General features: G+C 40.1%; 1 protein-coding gene across 3 annotated transcripts in view; it reads left to right on the top strand.

Moving 5' to 3' along the window:
• The window catches only part of BMPER (BMP binding endothelial regulator), a 148,013-nt gene that overhangs the window by 76,959 nt on the left and 48,769 nt on the right, over window positions 1-22,285 (top strand). For 2 of the 3 annotated variants that reach the window (XM_051789072.1, XM_051789074.1), the window contains 5 exons: window positions 1,190-1,299; window positions 1,859-1,999; window positions 4,262-4,366; window positions 9,761-9,806; window positions 18,240-18,569. In XM_051789072.1, coding sequence (XP_051645032.1) covers window positions 1,190-1,299; window positions 1,859-1,999; window positions 4,262-4,366; window positions 9,761-9,806; window positions 18,240-18,569 — 732 coding nt within the window. The remainder of the gene's footprint in view (window positions 1-1,189; window positions 1,300-1,858; window positions 2,000-4,261; window positions 4,367-9,760; window positions 9,807-18,239; window positions 18,570-22,285) is intronic. The other variant, XM_051789073.1, reaches the window with a different exon arrangement.

Here is a 22,285-nt window from a genome sequence, read left to right as displayed (position 1 = left end):
CTCAAGGCTAATCCAATGGGTTTTGCTGTGTGCTTATCCTTTTGTTCACTTATATCTCAAAAGAAAATGGAACCTTTTTCTTATAAGATGCTCTACATTTATCAACAACTACTGAAAAAGGAAGGAATTACAGTATGCCAAGACCTGATGGTTTAAAACCTAAAGTGTTTGCTTAGCACTTAGTACTTCATGTATGTACTTATAGTGGCCATTCCCTGCCTTGGAATTGGTCCCTATTAAACATTAGACTGCAGAAACAATCTAGGAAAGTGACAGCCACTGATAAAAGAACTTATTAGTTGGCTGCCACCAAAAGTAAATGGGGCAACTCAAAATTAGGAAAGTAAGTATAGTGTTTTTGTGAAGAGCTTGTGTATGTACCATAATGGTCACTTGTTTAAAATAACCTAGTGGGAAAGAAGCTGAAGAATGAGAGGAGCTTACAAGAACCACAAACTCTGTTGCAACTTGCGTCTGAAAGTGCTTGCAGGATTGCAGGACTTCGGGAAGGATTTGATTTTGGTGCTACCTTCCCTGTATAGTGTTCCAAACCCTTACCTCACTCTCATTAAGCCTGAATGTTTTATGGATTATGGAAACTAAGTATCTTCTGTTGCCTTAATTCTGTTCATAAACTATGCAAATGCCTGTATTTCTTGCATTCTTGTGTGCACATGGTACACCAAGCTATCTTAATGAGACTGGACAACATCTGTTATTTTCGCATCAGTGTCACTGAGTTGATTTAGCTTGGCTGCTGTGAACCCCTGAGGTAGATACGCTAAAACCAGTTAAGACTCCTTTATTTGATAAGTTATTGCATTAAGTTAAAGACTGTTTAACTAGTTTAAGTGTACCTACCTTAAGAGTTTGCAGTGCTTACTTTTTATTCGTTTAGCTGCACTGTGCACTTTATGATGAGAAGGAGAAGAAAGATTTTTCCAATATAAACATGCTATAAATCATATTTATATTCCCTCCCATGGTAGGATTTGTACAGATGAATGTGTACTAAAGGAACAGTGAACTGTTAAAAGTACATATTTTTTTCACACCAAAGTGGAAACACATAGCAAATGACACATTGCACATGAATTTGATCTGGTGACAATAAACCCTTCTATTTTTGTTGACAATATGGTATATTTTCAACCACATTCTGTTTCTATTACTGTTTATTTTTATTCAGGACAGAGGAAAGTGTTTGACCTCCCATTTGGAAGCTGCCTCTTTCACAGCAATGTGTATGATAATGGATCCTCGTTTATTTATGACAACTGCACAATGTGTACATGCAAGGTAAGTCCACAGTGCTTTGATATTGTGTGCTGATGGTTATCTGGCTTAGCAGTAATTTGTAGGGCTGTGGAACTGTAAGCCTGATACTGTTCTGTGGCTTCTTGTGTGGTCCAAAAGAATATGATCTGAAGAGCACTTGCAGTTCTGCTAGGAAAGTTTAAAAAATTACTGACTGCCTCAGCTGAGACATGATGCCTGACTCTGTGTGATGCAAAATAAAGTTGCTCGGATTATATGATCCTCTTTGACTTTGCATTAGAGTGGAAGAGGAGTTTCTAAATGATGAATTACCACATCTCTGCTGAAGGGCAGTGATATTTATTTGGTTCTCTAACATGACTGTGACCACTTCCACTTCTGCACCTAGGCAAAAAAATGAAAGTGTCACCAAATCAGTAAGATTTTGCAGGCAAATAAAAGTACAAGCGGGGCTTTAGCTTCATAGACCATGAAAGATTCCCTTAATCCATAAATAATTTTTATTTTCTGTTGTAAGGACACACAGGAGCACAAACACCTTGGTGATGATTTTATGATTTCCTTTCATCCTTTTACCTAGGATTCAACAGTGATATGTAAGAAGAGGTGCTTACTTCCTGGTGAATGCAATAAAAACAAAGACCACTGCTGCAAGGAGTGTGTCTCATATGTCTCTCCTGAGGAAGTGAAAGTGTGCAAGTTTGGCAATAAGATCTTCCAGGTAAAGTTTCAGGTGTGGTTCAAGAGCAGATACCATTGTAACAGCCATGAATAATAACCATTGAAACAGCATGATTTTACTATAGATTAGAATAGTGGCTTGTTTTGCAGCAGAATCCTCACCGTTGTGGTTGATGATGGAGGCAAAGCTTTGCAAAATTTGCCATCTGCTTTTTTTTTTCTGAGTTTGTATAAATTCTGCTGATACACAGCAGTTAAAGATTATAGTTCCTCCTTGAATGTTACATGTTGCCTCCCCTTCCGTATGCAGAGGTTCAAGCTGCTGTTTCATGACAAATGATGCATTTTTAGTCAGAGGTATTAGTGCTCTGCTTTCCCAAACGAACACCGATAGGAGATATTCTGAGTGGCCTGTAGGCTTTATCTGCTGAACTAAAGTCTTTTCCATAGCTGAGCCAACAGGAGCTTTGTGAAGTTCATCTTGGCTGAAAGTTACTCGATTTACTACGTTTCACATCTCTGCTAAGGACAGCACCCCCGATATTTTATGCTGGGGTAGCCATGTAGTAACTGTTACCTACTGCACTCTCACCCAATGTTTTCAAATCACAAGGGATTCCCTGCAGAACACTTCTGCTATTACTGAGACCCTGTTTGTTTTTCCAAGTGGTGCAACGTTTTTTTCACACTGTGTCGGAAAAAGATTCTGTCACCTCATGGGCCATCTGTGAATTAAGAGACCCTTGAATCAGATCAAATGTTAAGTCCTTTGTGAATACTTGGTTTGCTCAGCCAGAATTGCTTCCCATTTATTCCATCTTTTGTGTACATAGCTGAAGTGTTTATTCTGGAAATTACATGTGAACCTACTGTACGCTGAGACTATACTCCATCTGATTGGCACTTTCACACTGGCGCCATTGTGCTTCAGGAACAAATGCCTACTTCTTAGGCACCCAACTAAAATATTCTGCTTCTTGTGAAGATTTTATTATATTACTAGTGTTATATGGAGTGTGAAAAAATAACGAGAGAGTACATCCATTTCTGGCCTCGTGTGCAAAAATGTAAATCGAGTGTCGCTCTGTTGAAGTCAGTTCTCTAACACAGGTAGAATGGGCACAGCAAATCTGTTTTTGCACTCCTGTGCAAAACAGAAATTCAGCTGTGAATTTGTTTCGACTGTGAAACAAAAATTCAGGATAGCTGCATGCGGTCAGCTGTGTTGTATTCTGGTACCTTAGTAGTTGCCTGGTGAGTGGTCATCAGAGACACAAGAACATCAGAAACACTAGGCAATAGTAACATGCCCTAGAAACAAAAAACAGGAGAGAAACAGCCTCTGGCCAAGCGCGCTGCACTGAATAAGTTAGGCTCCTTTGCATTTCAGATATGGTCTGTTTTTTCTTTCTGGTCAGAACATCATGTTGAGGTGGGCACGTAATTATTCACATCTGTCTGGTTGAGCTGCCTGTTCCTGTCCAGTCTATCCTCACCCTTCCTTCCCAGCAGCCCTGTAAACAGAAAACATGCACAGTTTGGCTCTAAGCGGACTAGCACAAGGCTGTAAGCGGGTGAAACAGAATGTTTTAGAAACCACACTTGGCAAGTGCAGCACCATGTAAAAAAGGAGCCAGGGCAGTTCCACAAGCAATTCATCCCAAGTGGGGACAAGACCATGAGGCATATTATGCTCTGCACTTAATACCATACATAGACTGTCTTACCTGCTCCGCATTTGAGAATTTCGGCACTGTATCTCTTCTAAACATTTTCAGATGTTTAGCAGATCAAATATCTGTGAAAGTGCTGTAGTAATCTAAATTAGAACTCATTATTCAACCATTCCTGCCCTGAGTCAAAATGATGCTGCATCTGGGAATAAATTCACTGTATATCTTAATCAAATACTCTAACTTGCAGCCTATAGACTTCACTCAACCAGGTTTTTCTAATTATGTCAGCTAAAATGAAAATTTGTGGTAGGTGTGATCACATCTCAGATGCTTATTAGAGAGAAAACAATGCAAATAAACAGGACACTGATGAAAAACGAAAATGTGATTTGGTTAGCCCTGAAAAAATGAATTTCTGACCAAGAGGGCCAAAGGGAAGAAAACCTTGCTGAATTTGATCTTTGTCTTTTATCCAACTGGCCATGGACAGACACCTCAAAATAATTTAGACTAAACAATGAGACAGTGCCAACAGGGAAAGTCATCCTTTCTTGTGCAATGATACATTGCTGAAATAGCTTCCTGTTGCCACTCCAGCTGATACTATATCATGTTCTCTCTTGCAGGATGGAGAGATGTGGTCCTCTGTAAACTGCACCATCTGTGCTTGTGTGAAAGGCAAGACAGAGTGTCGCAAGAAACAGTGCATTCCAGTCAGCAGCTGTCCTCATGTGAGTTTTTTAAAAGAACTGAGTTTTCTTCTCTTTTTTTTGTCCACCGTTATCTTTTCCAGTGTTTCTTGGAAGTGTGTACATGGCAGTGGGGCATGCAGTTTGAAAAGAAGGGATACTCTGGCATATTAATTTAGATTGGCATTCTCCAGGTGTGCTACTGTTACCCTGAATATGCTCATTCCACCTCTGTCCTTGCCCTGAAGAGTCTCTATTTCTCCTTCTGCCTTTAACTTTCTCTGTCCCAGGTATCTGCACTGGAACATGCCTTTCACTCATTTAGTAGTTTTATAAAGCGATGAGATGACTATGTTAATATTTCAAGAGCATACATATTCTTAAGGCAAGCCACAGTAGGTTGTTGTACTTGCATTTCTCAGTGCATGTGAGGCTTAACACTTGGTTGAAAATGTAAATTAGGCAAAGCAAAGCAAATTATTTCAACCAAGCCATTCTACTTTGTCTAAGGTTGTGGTCTGAGTATTATTTTATTTGAAAGTCTGAAGTGAACCCAAAGACGGGTGTAACTGTAACTTTACTTAATTGCTTCAAAAGTTAGCTGTACTTGAAACCTTGAGCTAAAGTCAGCCTTTGTTTCTTGGATTTCTGACACTGACAAATTATTTTTTTTAATGGCTCAAGCATTCACAAGAGGGAGCTCTAAATAGCACCTCATGTAGGGGCAGATCTTTGAACTGAACTGCAGAAGAGAAAGCCAAGTCATTAGATTACACCTTCTCAGTGTTTCCTTTTCCATTCTGGAAGCCAGTGGGGAAAATGTGAGTCACAGACACCTAGATATAAAATTTTTAAATGACAAACTCTAGTTTGTAAAATTTTATACATGTAAACTTTGGACAGCCAGAAGCAGTGGTAGAATAGAGAGCCTGTACCTTGGCACTCCTTGTTCTACTGTGACAACTGGCTTAAAGAACGATGCTTGCATCCTCTGGCACTCACTGCAGAGGGCAGGTCTCCTGTTAATGGGCCTCACATGAGATGCTGCATACACATTAGAAAGTGTGAACAAACGAAGCTGCTCTTCTGGGAACATGATGTGGCTCATGGCAATCAGGTTTGCTACCTTCAGGCCATTCATGGTGTAAGTTTGGGCTCTTCAGGTCTCTTCGAATTTTTTGTTGACTGAGAACCTGGCACGCGCTGCATCTCATTTATTTTTACCTTGTGCTGATGCATTACAGATGTTTAAGACACTTCTGAGATCAAGTAGCTAATATGACTTAATATAGATCTTCAGTGAAGTAGATCACTGCAGCAGTATCTATACATAAATTTGAGCATTGAGATGATCAGTTGAAGTGGCTTCTAAAATGAAAGTAATGGTGGGTAAAAATTCACCATCCACAGTCCTGCAGCAGCATAAGTAACTGATTGACAAACTTGTTTAGTGTTGCTACACAATCTGTTTCAAGGTTAATGTGAATGCCCTAGAGCTCTGAGGTCAGTCCTCAGACAAGATCTGGTTCCTTAGGGCTGAAAAGACTGGCTTTGTTACCCTGCAGCACCATTTGCTCTGGTATCTGACCAGTCACCTTGCTCCCTGCCTTTAATTGCAAGCTGCAAGCAAAACTACTCTCCTCCACAGGAACACATTGCATTTCTGCTCTTTCAAGCTAAATTGGAAGGAAAAGTAGAAGAAAGAATGTAAACTCTAGAGTAAGATTTATTTTCCTATTCCAAGTGGGTACCAAGTAATTTTAAAGCATATAATGTATGCTAATGGATTTAAATCTTCTACTTTTCATCTCTGCTTCACTCTCTTTAATGAGATTTTTCTGTCACAAATCTATAAACATCAATTAAGCACACCACATTATTCAAGATACAGATATATTAGTGATTCTGATACTGGAAGTATGGATATCATGCACAGTTATGCTGCTGCCTCTGCAAACTGTAGTGGTGTGCTCTCCATTTGTTTTCTCTCTTCACAATGTTTCTGACAATAAGCAGTCTCCACTGACTATTGAAGACTGCTGTGGAATAAAATGTGGTTTAGTGTCCCTCAGGTGTCAGGCCACATAAATTTATCTCATTAAAACTGTATTATGGTACAGACAACTCATCGGGAAAGGACTGAAGATTCACAAAGAACTTAGAATATTATTCTATGACTTAAATGCTTTACCATGCATTCTTAATACTCTTTGCATGATATTGTGAGATATTTTGGTGATAGAATTTTATTTTATTTTTCAGCATAAATTTTGGCCAATTATTTCTTGAAAGGATGGGTTTCAAAGTGGCAATTCTGCAGAAATTTCCAGTACTGTGCAACGATTTGTATTATTCAGTCTATTGGTTGCAGGCTGACATAGAAGACATTTGAAGACTCTTTCTGCCTTTTCTTTAATTTTCTTCATAGGACTAGGCAGATTTTTCTGTTTCTTTTGTTCTTTTCTTTTTGGAGCATTTAATCCTATATCAGTAATTACAGAAAGTGTCTTTCTTAGCTACTTTTCATCTGCAGCAGAGGCAATACATCTCACAAAGTCAGTCCTTCCTGTCACATCTATAGTAAAATTGGTTCTCCTTGGACTTCTAGTGAGCCTTGTGGCTTGTGGTTATTGTTTCTTACCTTCTGACCACTGACTCCAAATAGATATTCCCTCTCTCAAGTTACCTGGAGTGTCAGTGTGCAAGGTGCGGTACTTGCTGGCCCCCGTCCAGTAAATCTATTAAGCATGTGTCCAGTTCTGCTGAAGTTAGTTATGGGCCCTCCATGTGTGCTTAAACACATGCTTAAATACTTTAAAGAAAGGGAGTAATCTCAACACTTGGCAAGACTGAGTTTCAGAGATCCTTTAGACCTCTTCATACCTAATTTGCTATTTACTTGCCCTAGCTCTGCTCGAGCCTCTTTCTTGCTTTGTGCCATCTCCTTTCTGATTACCCATCCTTTTAATTTTTCTCCTGCCCCCTCTCCTTGTGCCTTTGCATTCCTCACTAACATCTTAAGTCTGTGGTAATGATCAGTGGTCATGAACATCTCTTTTTGTACTGCTAGAGGAAAGCCTGTTGAATTTTACAGCATGCAGCCTTTTCTGAGCTCCAAGGCAAAAGTTAATAGAATTAAATTCGCAGAATGTGAAGACATTTGCAGAGTTTGATTCTGTGGGTAAATTTTGAACCCGTGAACTTCAAGTGAGCTGAAAATTTATTCAGAACACACTCTCCCATCTCTAGCACAGACTACATTTAATGTTATACACATCTGTTAGTATTACAAACAAGAAGTTGCTGTTTTTACTCTAGTGCCAAATGAGGCACAAAAAAACAACAGCTGTTGCTATTGCACAACTAAACAACCACCTCCCCCCAGCAATTAGTTTTGCCTTAAAAAAAATATAAAATAAAAACCTCAGACATTAAAATTGAAAACCTCATAAAAAAAAGAAGAAAAATCCCAGAAAATAAATAGACTCAAATGTGGTCTGCTTATAAATATTCATAGGGAAAAATGGGATCACATCACTTAGCCCACTCCTAAGGGAACCCTCAATGCTAACGAACTCTTGCAGCACATGTTAGCAATAATGGGTTTCCTTATTCTACAAGACAAAAACAGGATCTCGGGCCAACATGGTGGCTCAAGTAACCAGCCTCAGCAGGCTGCCTTGGAGAATCCGATTTCACTTGAATTCTTGCCACTTCCAACTCGGCTGATGATTTCAACTCTTTTATTGAAACAGCGAGGTAAGACTGTGCAGTGCAGTGTGTGGCATTCAGCTGCATGTATTCCGTTCATACAAATATGTGTTGCCAAGCTCCCTATTTCTGTGTGGTTTTAACGTTTCCTCCTTTAAGTGGTTTTGTTCTAGCAGGTGCTGGGTAGGCCTCCCTGGTGCCGCCTGGTCCTCGGCTATTCTTTTTGCTCTGGGGCTTGGTGGTCTCACAAACATCTTAAGCGCTGCCCACACTGTCAGTGAAACTCTGATCCAACCCTTCTCTCAAGTCCAGATGTGCCTCCAGTCTGTTCACATGCAGTTGCACATTCAAAGACAAGCTTACACTAAGCTGCTTCTGCGCCTTGTGGACGATGTACCCAAGTGCATTCATCACCAAGCACTCATTCTGTGTACATCAGGCAAGGGCAGGATGGAGTGTACTCCACTCCAGTCTGCCAACAGATACTTGGAGTTCATTTCTCCCCATGCACATTGTCAAAGCTTGGCAGCACTGTAGGCAGAAGGCAAGGCAGACAGCAATATGGGTTGCTGCTTATGCCTACTTCCCTGCTCTCTGCATAGACCTGCTACCTATTTTTTTCTGTTTTCACAAGTTTTCTGTGCTGTTGAGTGGGCAGGATTGCACAGCTCCATTTGCTTGCTCTTGCTGGCCTCGCCTTGCTCACCTGCTTGGTTGGGAAGAGGAACAGTAATCATACAGAGGGGACTTCCTCTGTGTTCAACTGCTGTTGGAGCAAAGGGTCAGTGCTGGGGTGCAGCAAAGCTTCGTATGCCTTTCCTTCCCTGTATGGGAACACGGGTGAGCTCAAATGTCACCATAACTTCTGTTAAAACCAACAACAGTTTTTGCTTGGAAAAACACATTGTTTAGGCTGAAATTTTCCAGGCATATCCACTAGCTTGACGGTTAACTTTAGGGAATTTAAATAAAAAATCAGGTAGAACATCTTTTAAATTGATGAAGACTGAAAAGGAGCATGAATTTAGATACACAGAGGCATGCCTCCTGCTTCTAGTCATCCTTGTATAAGACACAACTGTAAGTAGAACTGACCTGGGCAGAGTGGTAGATAAATACTCAAACCCTTTATCCATATTGCTATGATGAGACCAAATTGTTTGCTTTTAAATGTTGCACATCCTTGGATGCCTACCCATTTACTTCACTGGGGACATAGGTCTATGTGATTTGGTGGAGGTACCATAAGATTTAGCCAAACTAGACCTCTATCAGTTTGCTTTCTTTCTTCTTTCCTTCTTCCCTCCCCCTCTTTCTTTTTTACATAAATAATGAATGATTTGGGAGGGGCCTGGGGTGGAGCAGATTGCCTCTGTGTGGTGACTAAAAGGGAATGCATGGGAAATGTATTGTATATATTTTGGGGAAGTGGGGGAAAAGGTAGCAATCTTGTTAACGCGATGACTAGTCAATTCTCTCACACTCTCTCTAAAGAGAAAAGTGGTAACGGAGAACCCTTTTAGTATTTCATTTCTTATAAGACTACCAGGAAGCTCTTTGAATAGTTCTGTCTGTTTTTAGCACCTGATATTTGAAGCTGTAACCAGGGCACTGAGTTCAAACACAACTTGAACTATTTTCAAAGGCTTATCCAGTCTTACAACATGACACAGTCATTGCTCCAAAAACTCTTTCATTAAATCAACCTGTCTTTCTCCCTATTAGGGTAAAATCCTGAACAGAAAAGGATGCTGTCCTATTTGCACTGAAAGTAAGTTATTTCTTCACATTCTTTAAATTCTTTTTTATTCTTTCTGAGAAAATAAATGTAGTGGAAGTATGTTTGCTTTTCTGCCTTCTTTTTAGAGGTGGTTAAGGGGCAGGTGATTATTGCTGGCCATGGATTTTGCCTTCTATAAATCTGTAAATTTAAAATAAAATGCTTGGGTATTTTATTTTATTTTTTTTCAAAATGCCACTATTTTTTTCAAATCTGAGGTGCTGCATTTTGAAGGGTATCGTTGGTCTGTGGAATTTGTAGGCAATAAAACAAGAAAATTGATAGAGTTTTGACCATTAGGACTTGGGTACCTTTTATACCTGTAACTAGCAGTCCAGCTATGTGTATATATAATCCAACACCTTTGCAGATGATTTGTGAGAGTTAAAAAATTCTGTGCAGAAATCCCACAGTCTGGGACAGCACTGGAAAGTAGAATAGACAACTGTCCTTCTGTCTTTGTGATGTTTAGTTCAACTGTTGCTTTTTTATCCCTCTTCACTTCAGGAATGATCATTAAATTGTGATATCACTTGTGTTCTCTCCTAGTCAGCAAAGCACTTATACAAATACTTATCTTTAAACTAGTCTATTTAGGTCAACAGGGAGACCTGTCTTCACTGAAGTTAACGGGATACCATTACATGTTTCCTTCAGTACACGTTTAAGCATTTTACTAAATAGGGGCAGACTACTAAATACGGTTTTATTGTCTATAGGAAGGCTTCTGAGAGAAGGAACTGGTTTTTAAGGAGAGTGTTCCTATTCCTTTGTCTAAAATCATCAACTCAGTTCTGGGTGCTTCTTGGATTGCACAAATTCCATATGCTAAATGTCAGTTCTTCTACTCTGTGTCTCAATTATTTTGAAATGTGGAACTTGAGATAAAATAAATCTAGTTTGCAAGTCTTCATTATCAAAATGAAATTAAATACAAGTGACAACCTCACAAACACTTGAAATAATGCTGAGCAGAGGAAGAAGTGAAAGAAGACTCAACTGAGCAGTAGTTGATTTCATGTTAGCTCAGTTTCGTGGGAGAAGAAATTTGCACGGACCTTTTGCTCAGATATGACATATCATTAGTGTCATGGATTTATCAATCTCTATCTCATCTCTTTTCTTATTTTAGTCTCACTTAACCTTTCTCATGTGTTCTTTTGTAATATGAGAGTGGAGGAAAATAATGGGGCCAGCCACTCCCTCAAAGCACAGGAGACCCTCTACTCTAAGAGGTTAAAAAGAAGACAGTATGATGACTTGTGATAATTGTTTCATGGGAGAAGGAGTCAGAACCCAGACTTCTTCAAAGTAAAAATAACTCATCTATGAACAAAGATACCTAAAAATTCAAAACTTCTTGATGATATAAGGGGCAATAGTCATGATTACACAATGTGAAATTAAGGGCAGACCATTGTTGCTTGTCCTCCAGCCATGCAGATCTGTAGAGAGCCTGACTCCATCTTCCCAGTGACCTCCTTCTGGCAGACTGCTCTTAGGTCTCTCCAAAGCCTTCAGGATAAACAGCCTTGTTCCCTTATGGGAAGGGAACAAGGGACTTATGGGTCCTGTCTGCATTGCACTGGCTGTACCACCACTGCACATAAAACAGAGGGGTCCTGAGACTTGTCTCACTATGGACCCATTTAGTATTTGGGGGAGAGCTGATTCTAAGCTTTTATGATTAAAAGGGCATTTCCAGCTTTCATTGGGTAATGTAATCAAAGAGCTTAAATACCCGCTGTCATACAGTAGTGGTGGCTACCACTATCTGTTTTAACATTAGCATTTTAACAATGCAAGGAACTAATTCCACCTTTGCACCAGAAGTGCTGTAAATCTCATCACAACATAAGACCAGCAAAAAGGCATAAGGATTTCAGTGATGATCACAATCTCAGGTAGTAATTAGGAACTTTCCTAATTCAGCCAATTTCTGATGAGATAAGTTGTATGTGCACAGCCCTTTCCCTCACTCACGTTGATCCTCTTTCCACATACTAACACACTGAACATTTGGCGGTCCAGCAGATATTAATTTTCCAAAGTAAAAACAACATAGGGAGGTACAAGAACATACTGTACACAGGAGAGCTTTGAGTGTAGTTTAAAAGCAGCCAGTTTCTATGAAGTGGGTCAAAACCAGTCACAATACACTTTAAACTGAAAAAAAACCACCCAAACAATCAAAGGATTACTTTGAAAGTAGTTTGTTGCAGAGAGAAAAAGTACCTCATCTCCTTAAGGGCTGGAGAGTCTCTTTTGTCCACTGTTGCTGAAGTTAACTATAGTTAGTTTTGACATGTTGCTGTTTAAGCTCCATGGCTGGCGTACAGTTATCACTAATTAAACACAGCGGTCATACCAGTGGAAAATTCAACAGTTTAGTTTATGCTGCTGTAAAAAATGTAATGAAGTGTACTCTTTTGGGTTTGATTTAGAAAAATCACTACTGACGTCAATTCCATAAATTAGTAATCCTATGTTAGACCAAGGTCATTTCCATATTAAAAATAAGAAAACATTAAACCTGAGTTCAAATAGTATTAACAGAGAGCTCTCAACTTCAGACAAAGACAGGAATTTGCAGTGAAGGTTAAGTCTTTGTTCTTGACAAAGAAGAATTGATAGACCTTACTGAAATTATAGCACACAGTATGAAAACTCCTACTTAAAATATGTAGATGTATTTTAATCATGATCAATAATAATCCTAACACAGTCTTACCCAAGTCATTATGAGATTTTGTAGATGAAGTTTTTTCAAAGTGGACTATAGTCATCTAGGTCTAGCAGTACACATGATTGATTTTGCAGTAAAGGACTCTTTTGGGGCAGAAAATTTCGTTCATTACAAATCATTCTGCAGGTTTTTTAATTGACAAAATGACCAATGAAGCTAAAGCAAACTCAAGGGCATTTGGACCCAGCCTTAGGAGTGAAAGGTTAGTACTTTCACCTGGTCCTTCAGTTGGTCCTGCATCCTTTTTATATGTTTTTATAGAATTACTGAAAAAAAGTGCTGATTCTTCAAAGCAAACAAAAAAAATGGGGTTATGCATTGGAGGTACCTGTGAGAGCAGGTAGTGGGATGAAAGGACTACATAGGCCCCCGTTACCTGTGTTATTTCCTTGCCATGGAGAAATACATCAACAAAAAGACTACAATTGTGCATTCATACTGGAATACTGTTCATTATTTACCTCCCATTTCAGCTGTGATGGTCTACTGTATAAATATGTATTTGGACAAATTGGAATAGCTATTTTATTTATGAAATAGACCATAAAGACTCCTGTGGAGTTTTTGACACCACACCTTGTAATGTGTATTATATCAAGCTGCACTATGCAGTAGTTATGAGGAAAGTACTCTATGGCTATGCATTTTTTACAGAAAACCTAATGAAATTCTATTATGCATGTTCTGTAGCTAGTTTTCAGAAGTTAATAATGTGTTCTGTTTGATTTAGTGCTTAATTCAGCATATGGGCTAATAGCATTCAAAGTTTCATTTTATTTTTAAAAAGCTGAGATATTTTTGAATTATAGATGTGCAATCAGAACACCCTTAACTGGTAAACTTGTATTTTTTCCTCCCTCTTCTTGCTTAGAGAGTGTCCAAACCAATTTCAGTCATAATTTAAAGTATATTTTTCTTGGCCACTCCTAACTACCTACAAGCCCAGAAGAGTGTGACCAGACATCTGGACATCTTGGACTTCAATTGACTGCTCTGATCTCCTGAAAAAACAAAACAAGCTATTCCATGAGCACCAGAGCTAACAGAGCCTGGTTTCCTATGGATTTGTGTCCCATTTCCTTTATATCCCAACAAATAATAAACACAGCTAGAGACAATATATCCTGTGGCTGGTCTGGAGCTACAAGTGTGCTAATTGCTCAGCCAATATGCTCATGCTCTCCGGCTGGTCAGGATGTGTGTGCTGACTGTCTGTCTGGCCTCCACCAAGCACTATATATATTTTGCCTTTCTAAAAAGGCTAAATACTGTCTGGGGGAATGGGGGCATTGGGTAGAAGGAAGAAAGGTACATTTTGGCAACCACTTATTTCAATAAGCGGTTCTTGCCTTTACTCAGCATACTACTTACCAGAAATGAGTGGTCTTTCAAACTTCTACCCCTCCGTATTGGCCAAAACAGGTTGCGATTGTTTTTTTTTTCTTTCTCAGAGTATGTTAAAACTTGGGAAATGCCAATATGTTCTTTTCCATGTTGTTGCTTTTTTAGCTTCATTTTTTGTACAGCTAAATGTGTTTTCAAAAACGGTGCTCCTTGCCCACAGTTACCTTCCCCATTACCTTTTCTACTGAAAGAAACTATTTCATTTGAATTGGGAGCATGATTTGTAAATGCAAGGAAAGCATGCCAAGAGTTCTATAGTATTCACTTTAGCACCTAAATGCTATTATTAGTTTGCAAGTAAGCTGTAGAGCCTTAGGTGGAAGCTGAAAAAAATGCATTCATCACACATACAGTTTAATATTGTCAAATGTAAAAGAGTGAAGTCCGTATTTAGTTGCTTAAAGAACAAATGTGAAAACTGCCAAGCTCCCAAAAGCTTCTCTGAATGCCAGAAGTTTTCATTACCGATTAGGGAGTGACATGCAAGATTTCCAAAAGAGGTCTAAAGCTGTTTGCATCCAGCTCCTAATAATGGTTAATCAGAGTTGAGAGCCTGAGGTGTTTTGAAAATCACAGCCCCCTGAACATAGCTCTGGGTCCCTCCTTTGAAAAATCTATGCTTTTCTAGGATAGAGAAGTATATTTGCATTCATGTGCATGTGTAGATGAGCAAAAGAAGACACCAAAGATCATGACTGCCAGGTTCAAAACAAACAAGAGGCAATGTTTCTTTGTTTATTTTGCCCAAGGGTGTTGTGGATGCTAAAACATTTTTGGGTCAAGGAAAGACTGGACAAATTCACAGAAAAAAAGCCTATCAAAGGTTACTAAATTAGGGGAAGTCACATCTAGCTCAGAAAGTCCCTAAACTAAAAGTATTTGGAGTCTAGGGAGGCCTTAGGGGGAAGTATTATATATAATTGCCCTTTTCTAACTCTACCCCAGACAGCTGGTAGGGACAAGGAGTATCATCAATAAGCTGGGAACAATTTACTGTAGGAAAGAAAGGGAAAGATCTTCACCCATGTGTTATGTCTTGTTAGCATAAGCTGGGAAATTTCATACTCTAGTGTTGGGGAACATTGGTGATGCAGCAACACTCCTCCATCCGTTATGTCCCAACAGAGGAGCAAGTCACACACAGTCCCAACAAGAGAATGGGTGCTTCCAATAGATTTCAAAAACTACCAAGCAGAAAGACTGGTTTGTTTCATAAAGGTAAAAGAAGAAAAGAAATAGGAAAAAAAAAAAAAGAAAAAGAAAAAGAAAAAGGAAAAAAAGAAAAAGAAAAAAAGAAAAAGAAAAAAAGAAAAAGAAAAAAGAAAAAAAAAGAAGCAAACTATAAAATATGATGTGATTGAAACTCTCCCAAAAGGAAATAAACAACAACCCAGATGCTAAATATGGCAGGAACTCTTTTCATGTTGACTGTCTTTTGCAGTCTTGTTACACCCGGTGTTTAAGGTTTATTTCTAGGCCAGCCAGTTTTTCTTACTGGCAGTGCCTGAGTTATCGCACACACTCCTTCAGAGTGTGGATTTATTTTTTAAAACCCACAATTTTAGCAAACCTTTCAAGAATGTTTTACACAGTGATATCAGAGAATCAATTATTCAGACTGTTTTTAGGTGGATTTTCCCTTCTCCATTTCCTTGGTTATTAAAGAAAACAGTAAAATTTGGATCAGACATTCAGCTATCCAGTCCAAAATACATTTTTAACTGCATTGCATCAAGTTGACATATGACGTGTCACGATGTAACATAACATAAAAAAACATTACTCTGCATAACACATGAGAAATTAAAAATAAATATTTCCTTTGGATCCCATTGGTACCATCAATTTTACTTGCACATCTCTAAATTATGTTTATTCCTCTCATGTCTTGCCTCTTAGCCACTTGCTTAGGTGGGGAATCAGCCTTCCCCTCCCAATAGGTTGGTTAATAACATGTATAATGTGCACATTCTTGGCCTTTAGAAACACAAACAAAACCAGTTCTTTCCTCTGGAATCTTTACTGATGTTTGGCTGATTTTTTTGTTGTTGATAGTTTCCTTGTTTTCATAAAAGTTGTGATTACACTAGAAGAAAAATTAGAGATGGAAAAGCTGAAGTAGAATCTGAGCTGGTAATGTCATATATTTTAATATTCATCATGCAGATACTTAGATGAGTGCATAAGGAAATCAGAAGTGTGTTAATGTGATTTAGTAGCAGGTAAAGTCAGATAGTCTGCATATAAAATTTATAGATTTTTTTTTCCCATTGGTAAAAATGACATTGGTGATTAAAAGCTGTATGGTTCCTACCAATTTATGGAGAATCAATTAATCTTTTAATGAACTTTTGAAAGCAGTTATTAACATCCTTATTGGTATCAATGAACAAAAGGAAACTCACAGAAGTGCAAATTTTTAAAAGCACTCTTCTTGGTTTTCAGGCTCTGCCTAAAGTCTGTCAGGCCTGTTTTCCAGAGGTGGTGATCAAATATAGTTCATTTTGACTTCTAATGGAGCTGTCAACATGATGTCCTTGAGAAACTGAAACTTTTGGTCCCTAGTTGCCAGACATAGTAAAGAGGGGTAATAATGATGCCAAGATTAGTTACTGTCTTAGCTAAAGAAGCATGCATATGGCTAGTTAGGGGTAAAGGTACCAGCTCTGTAGTAACACTGCACCGTGTGGTGAGGGGAGACTGACTGAGATTAGGCTTTAGGAAGACCTTTCTCACAGGAGGAACAGACAGACACTGCTACAGGTTACCAGAGGTGGCTGTGGGGTTGCTGTTACTACCGCTCTTTAAGAGCAGGTTAGATAGGTCTGTCAGGAATAAATACAGGTGATTCTGCATTGCAGCTGGAGAAGGAAAAGGTAATGTCTCCTGGTCCCATTTTCCCCTATATTTCCCCTTTAATCCCATTTTCTGGGTCTCCATGTAGGTTTCCTTGGGTGCACTTTACAGCTAGAAAAATGCCAGAAAGATTATAGTTGCTTTAGCATAACACCCTGCCTAGGCTGAAAAACCCTGCTGAGAAAGGTGTATTGTGTAGTTAAAACTGCATTCCACTCCACCAAAGGAATTCCCTTCCCCTTCTCCATAACATTCGTGTCTCCTTCTTTTTTTGTAGATTTGAATTTTCCTTTTTTAAGCTGCTTTTTCAGGCAGACCATTTTATTTGCATTTTTTTCCTCCAATGAATAAATCGTATTCCTTGTTACTCTCCCCTCCTTTATTATTATTATTTTTTTAAATTTTTTTTTTTAATTGATGCTCACAGCTCTCTGATTACTGGGTCAAATTGCCCTCCCCCTAAAACAAACATCATCTTTCAAAAGCAGCCTTAGCCCATGGGTGTCCAGCTGGCAGTAGCAGTGTGCATTTCTCTGCCTTGAGACGCCTTCTCAGGAGCAGTGAGATGTGGTTAGAACCTATTGTTATACCAGAAGGCTGCAAGGCAAATAAATTTACTGCTATCTTTGATTGTGAGGGAATTCAATCAGTTGATGGGTAGCTGCAGGGTAACTCAGCATCATTGACAGGAGTGTGGAAGCATTCTGCCTATGAGCTGTGACTTCTGCAACCAGTGTATGGCTGCAAACATCCATAAGAAATCTACATCCATTTGTAATAATGCAAATAATTGGTAGAGACACCATGGTCTTAGGTAGTTATTGCTTTCATGTTAGTCATGTACTACTGACTTCTAGCTGGTAGTGTGGTAACAATAACTGCTACAAGTCAGTTGTGTATAAACAACATATGCAATAGCTTGTAAAACTGAATAAAGATACTGTTTCTACAGATGATTTGGGGGAAAAAAGTAAACACGCCTAGTTTAAAAAATGTACAATATTTATAAGTGTACAAATGTAAAATATGGACAGAACCAGGTCCTGCTAAAGTGGTCTGATGGCTTTTAATTTCAGGCAGTCACTGAAATGTGTAAAATTTCACAGGTATTGTAATAACCTGTTGTGATGGTAGATTATTATTACATGTTTAAGGGACAAAAGTACAGGTTAGCCTTCCTATGCTGCCCCAGGAATCAACGGGCCTTTGGTTCCCACCCTCCTTGGGGAAGACTTCTACTAAAGCTGTGAAGCTTTTGGTTTTAAAAGATGTGTATATTCCTAGTGGGTGTCAGCCAAAATCTGCCCTGTAGAGCAGGTAGATTAGGTGAGAGCAGCGTCCTCTAAGTTCTTGTCAACTGCCTTTTTCAGACTTTGATTGATCCTGATATGGCGCTTTTGTTTCTCACTCACCTGCAGAGCCTGGAGTTTGCACTGTATTTGGAGACCCTCACTACAACACTTTTGATGGACGGACATTTAACTTTCAGGGAACATGTCAGTACGTTTTGACAAAAGACTGCTCCTCCTCTGCCTCGCCCTTTCAGGTGCTGGTAAAAAACGATGCCCGTCGGACCCGTTCTTTCTCCTGGACAAAGTCAGTGGACCTTGTGTTGGGCAGAAGCACAATCAGCCTCCAGCAGCACCTCACAGTGAAGTGGAATGGGACCCGAATCTCACTACCTTGCGAGACACCGCAATTTCAGATCGATTTGGATGGTTATTTGCTGAAAGTGGCAACCAAAGCAGGTAGGGCAAGTATGTGTGTGTCTGTGTATGTGTGTATGTGTGTCTTCTTTCTCCCTGAAGAATTTCTCAAGTTCAACATGAACAGTAGTCAGTAAAAAGGCACGATAGCAGTAATAAATATAGTCATAAATCTGTAGAGATCTTAGGAACCCAGAGTGCTTTCAAAATTCCCGCAGCCCACAAGCAGACGGAGATCCCAGCTATGAGTTTGAACTCTGCAGGATATTTGCTAAGCTGTGTTTCATTCTGCGGCTGCCAATTAACTGCCTGAATGGATCAATGTGCCATGATTTTCACTTCCAGTAACTTAAAATGGCTTATGCAGGGTGTGGTGGGTCGATCCTTGCTGGAAATCAACCAAATGTGCTCACGAAAGTCACTCTGTCACTCCCTGCCTCACCAGGACAGGGAAGAGAAAATACAATGAAAGACTCGTGGGTTAAGATAAGGACTGGAAGAGGTCACTCAGCAATTACTGTCTCTTTTGTCAAAGAGACTGAGTTTGGGGAAATTAGTTTAATTTATTGCCAATCAAGTCTGGGTAGGATAATGTGAAATTAAGCCAAATCTTCAAAACACCTTCTCCCCCCACCCCTGTTTCTTCACAAGCTTAACTTTACTCCTTATTCTCTCTACCTTCTCCTGCCCTGAGTAGCACAAGGGGATGGGGAATGGGAGGTGCAGTCAGTTCATCACACATTGTATCTGCCACTCCTTCCTCCTCAGAGGAAGGACTCATGCTCATTCCCTACTCCAGCGTGGGGTCCCTCCCATGGGAGATAGTTCCCTGCAGACTTCTCCAGTGACTCCCTCCCATGGGCTGCAGTTCTTCATGAACTGCTCCAGTGTGGGTCCCTTCCACAGGGTGCAGTCCTTCAGGACCAGACTGCTCCAGTGTAGGTCTGCCACAGGGTAACAAGTCCTACGAGCAAACCTGCTCTATCAAGGGCTCCTCTCCATGGGTCCACAGATTCTTCCAGGAGCCTGCTCCAGGATGAGCTTCACACAGTGTCACAGCCTCCTTCATGCATCCTCCTGCTCCAGCATGGGGTCATCCATGGGTTGCAGGTGGATCTCTACCCCCCATGGAGGACCCCCATGATCCTCCACGGGCTGCAGGGGCACAGCTGCTTCACCATGGTCGTCGCCATGGGCTGCACGGGAATCTCAGCTGTGGCATCTGGAGAACCTCATCCCCCTCCTTCTCCCCTGACTGCAGGGTTGTTTCTCTTACGCTTTCTCACTCCTCTTTATGACAGCAGTTGTACAGGACTTTTCTCCCCCTTCTTAAATATTTTACCTGAGATGCTGCCACTGTTGCTGAAGGGCTCAACCTTGGCCAAGCCCATCTTGGAGCCAGCTGAAATTGGTCCATCTTGGAGCCAGCCCGAATGGGTTCCGTCGGCCCCCCATTGGCTTCCATGGGGGAAGCTTCTGGCAGCTTCTCACAGAAGTCACCCCTGTAGCCCCTCCACTACCAAAATCTTGCCATGCAAACTCAATACACAGCATCATCGTTTAATGCTTACAGATAAGAACGGAGAGATCAGTTCTTAAACATAACATTCAGGTTTTTTTCCACAATTGCAACAACATATTTTGCAGTTTAAGTCAGCAGTTATACAAAGTCATGGTTATTAATGGCTGGAATGAGTTTAAGTTGTCAAAGTACAGAAACATTTCACTGGGGCTACCCAGCAAAATGGAGGCCCTGGTTTAAAAACTAAGACCTAATTTGCTACTCTGTGCCATCTTGTTGGGCTTGTTTTGTGCCCAAATAAGAAGTTGTCTGCAAGAAACAGAGTCTACAGCACCAGAAGCAAAAGGAAATTAGAAATTTTACAAAATCTGGTACCTTATTTCTAGAAACAGGGAAGGGAGATACCAGAGTCTCAGGTCTTTTGAGTCCTAGAAAATACTTTAATTGTCAAAATTCTGAACCAGAGGACTTACATTTGTTTTGGTAGACTGTTCTGAAACTATAGTATCCTTGCATAGATAAATACTGAGGGGAAGTTTAAAATTTTCTCATTAGCATGTGTTAGGTACTACTGTAGTCCTGAGAGATTTCACTTGCACAGTGAAGTAGTGTTTCAGTGAGAATACTATTTACTGTTAATTCAATTAAATGCCATGTGAAAGCAGTGAAACCAGTCTTTCTTGTGGAGTGATATGGTCACAGGCATGACGCATAGTCATACTCATTATCTAGCATAATTTTTTTTCAAGGGGGACACTAGCACCCACTGTTGAGCTGAGAATTTAGACACCTGTTCATATAGCCCCTGGAAATGTAAGTCTGCATAATGTGGATCCCAGCTCTGGACTCATTCCTCAAAGTGGCAATGCAGATTTTTGTGGCTGTCTGTAAAATCCACACAAGCTGACCATTATTCACAACTTCTAATTAAAAGCATCTTGAGGGTTTTTCTTTGCAGCCAGCTGAATACCATGAATTCTGGCGATGTGGATTTCATTAGCCAACCACAGGCCAAGGAAGGGTTTTCAATTGAAGATGAATGACAGCTAATCCTGCTGCTATTCCGTTTGTCTCTGGTGCAAGCCTAATAAATGACTACACACATCCTTGTCCATGTGTTGGCAGAGGAAGTGCAAACATGGCATATGACAACATACCAAACAGTGTGTAATCACTGCAAATTATAGCCTAAATAATTCCTCCCCTTAATGGAGAAAGATCAGGTTTCTCTCACTGAATGCAGCACCTTGGGCCAAGTCCTCCTTTCCTCAGCACACAAGGCCTGGAAAGCAGCAGAACGGCATGGCTCCATTTTGCTGGGAGAGGACAAGCAGCAGAGAGGTTGTAGAGAGGAAGAATGTGCTGAGTAGAACTGGTTTAAACACAAACATTTTTTTCGACAGGAAATTCTGAGTGCCGGGGGGAAAAAAATTGGAGAATTTTCTCTGTTTCAAAAGGAAATGGGGATTTAAAAAAAAATATATGCTTTCCCAGTGTAGGGTAAAAAAAGAGGGGGAGGGAGGAGGTAATGAAAAATAAGCAAAACCACTGCACTGGAAGCAAAATTCAAAGTAAAATTGGGCTGGGAAATGCTGGGTCTGGTGCTTACAGCTCCCCCAGCATTCCCACGGCTTTTGGTTTTCCTTTTGCAGAGTTGGGAGCTGAGTCCTGGATAAAACAGGGAAGCCCAAAGCTTCAGGAATCCTTGTGGTCCCTGGCTACCAGGCAATGTGCATGGCAGGGCAGTCCTGGAGTTTCATACCCTGATCATGCAGGCTTCCAGGCAGCCCACCAGGCGAGCTGGCAGGAAACCAGCCTGGAGCCTTGCCTGTGCTGTGTTGGAAGTTCATTGAATACGATATGTCTCCCTGAAGCATTTCAGTTCTGATGAATTGGCATTTTCCACTGAAAACCTGTTTTGTTGCTAAATTCCTCACCAGCTGTAGCCCTGGATGCCATGAAGCAGCAATCCTTGCACTCTGCACTGGCAGGTACTTCGTCATGGGTGTACTTGGAGTGGTGTTGAGTCCTTATCTAAAATTTGTGTGCTGCAAAGACCAGGGAGTAGAGGTTCACAGGGTTGGTATTACTTATCTATCTCTCTAGTGTACAAGCATTTTATTGTTGTTGTTGTTGTTTCTGTGCTGATCTTTTGCATGAAGCTACTTTGCTGAGGTTTTCTGTACCACTTTGGCACTAAATCTTTAGAGAAGAATGGTCTGCTGGTCTTTGATGA

Source organism: Manacus candei, unplaced genomic scaffold (assembly GCF_025592945.1).
Source record: "Manacus candei isolate 608988 ecotype Guabito, Panama unplaced genomic scaffold, ASM2559294v1 h1tg000026l, whole genome shotgun sequence".
NCBI classification, from domain to species: Eukaryota; Metazoa; Chordata; class Aves; order Passeriformes; family Pipridae; genus Manacus; species Manacus candei.
The sequence above is the reverse complement of the archived record's forward strand: the minus strand, read 5'-3'. Positions and strand labels throughout refer to the sequence as shown.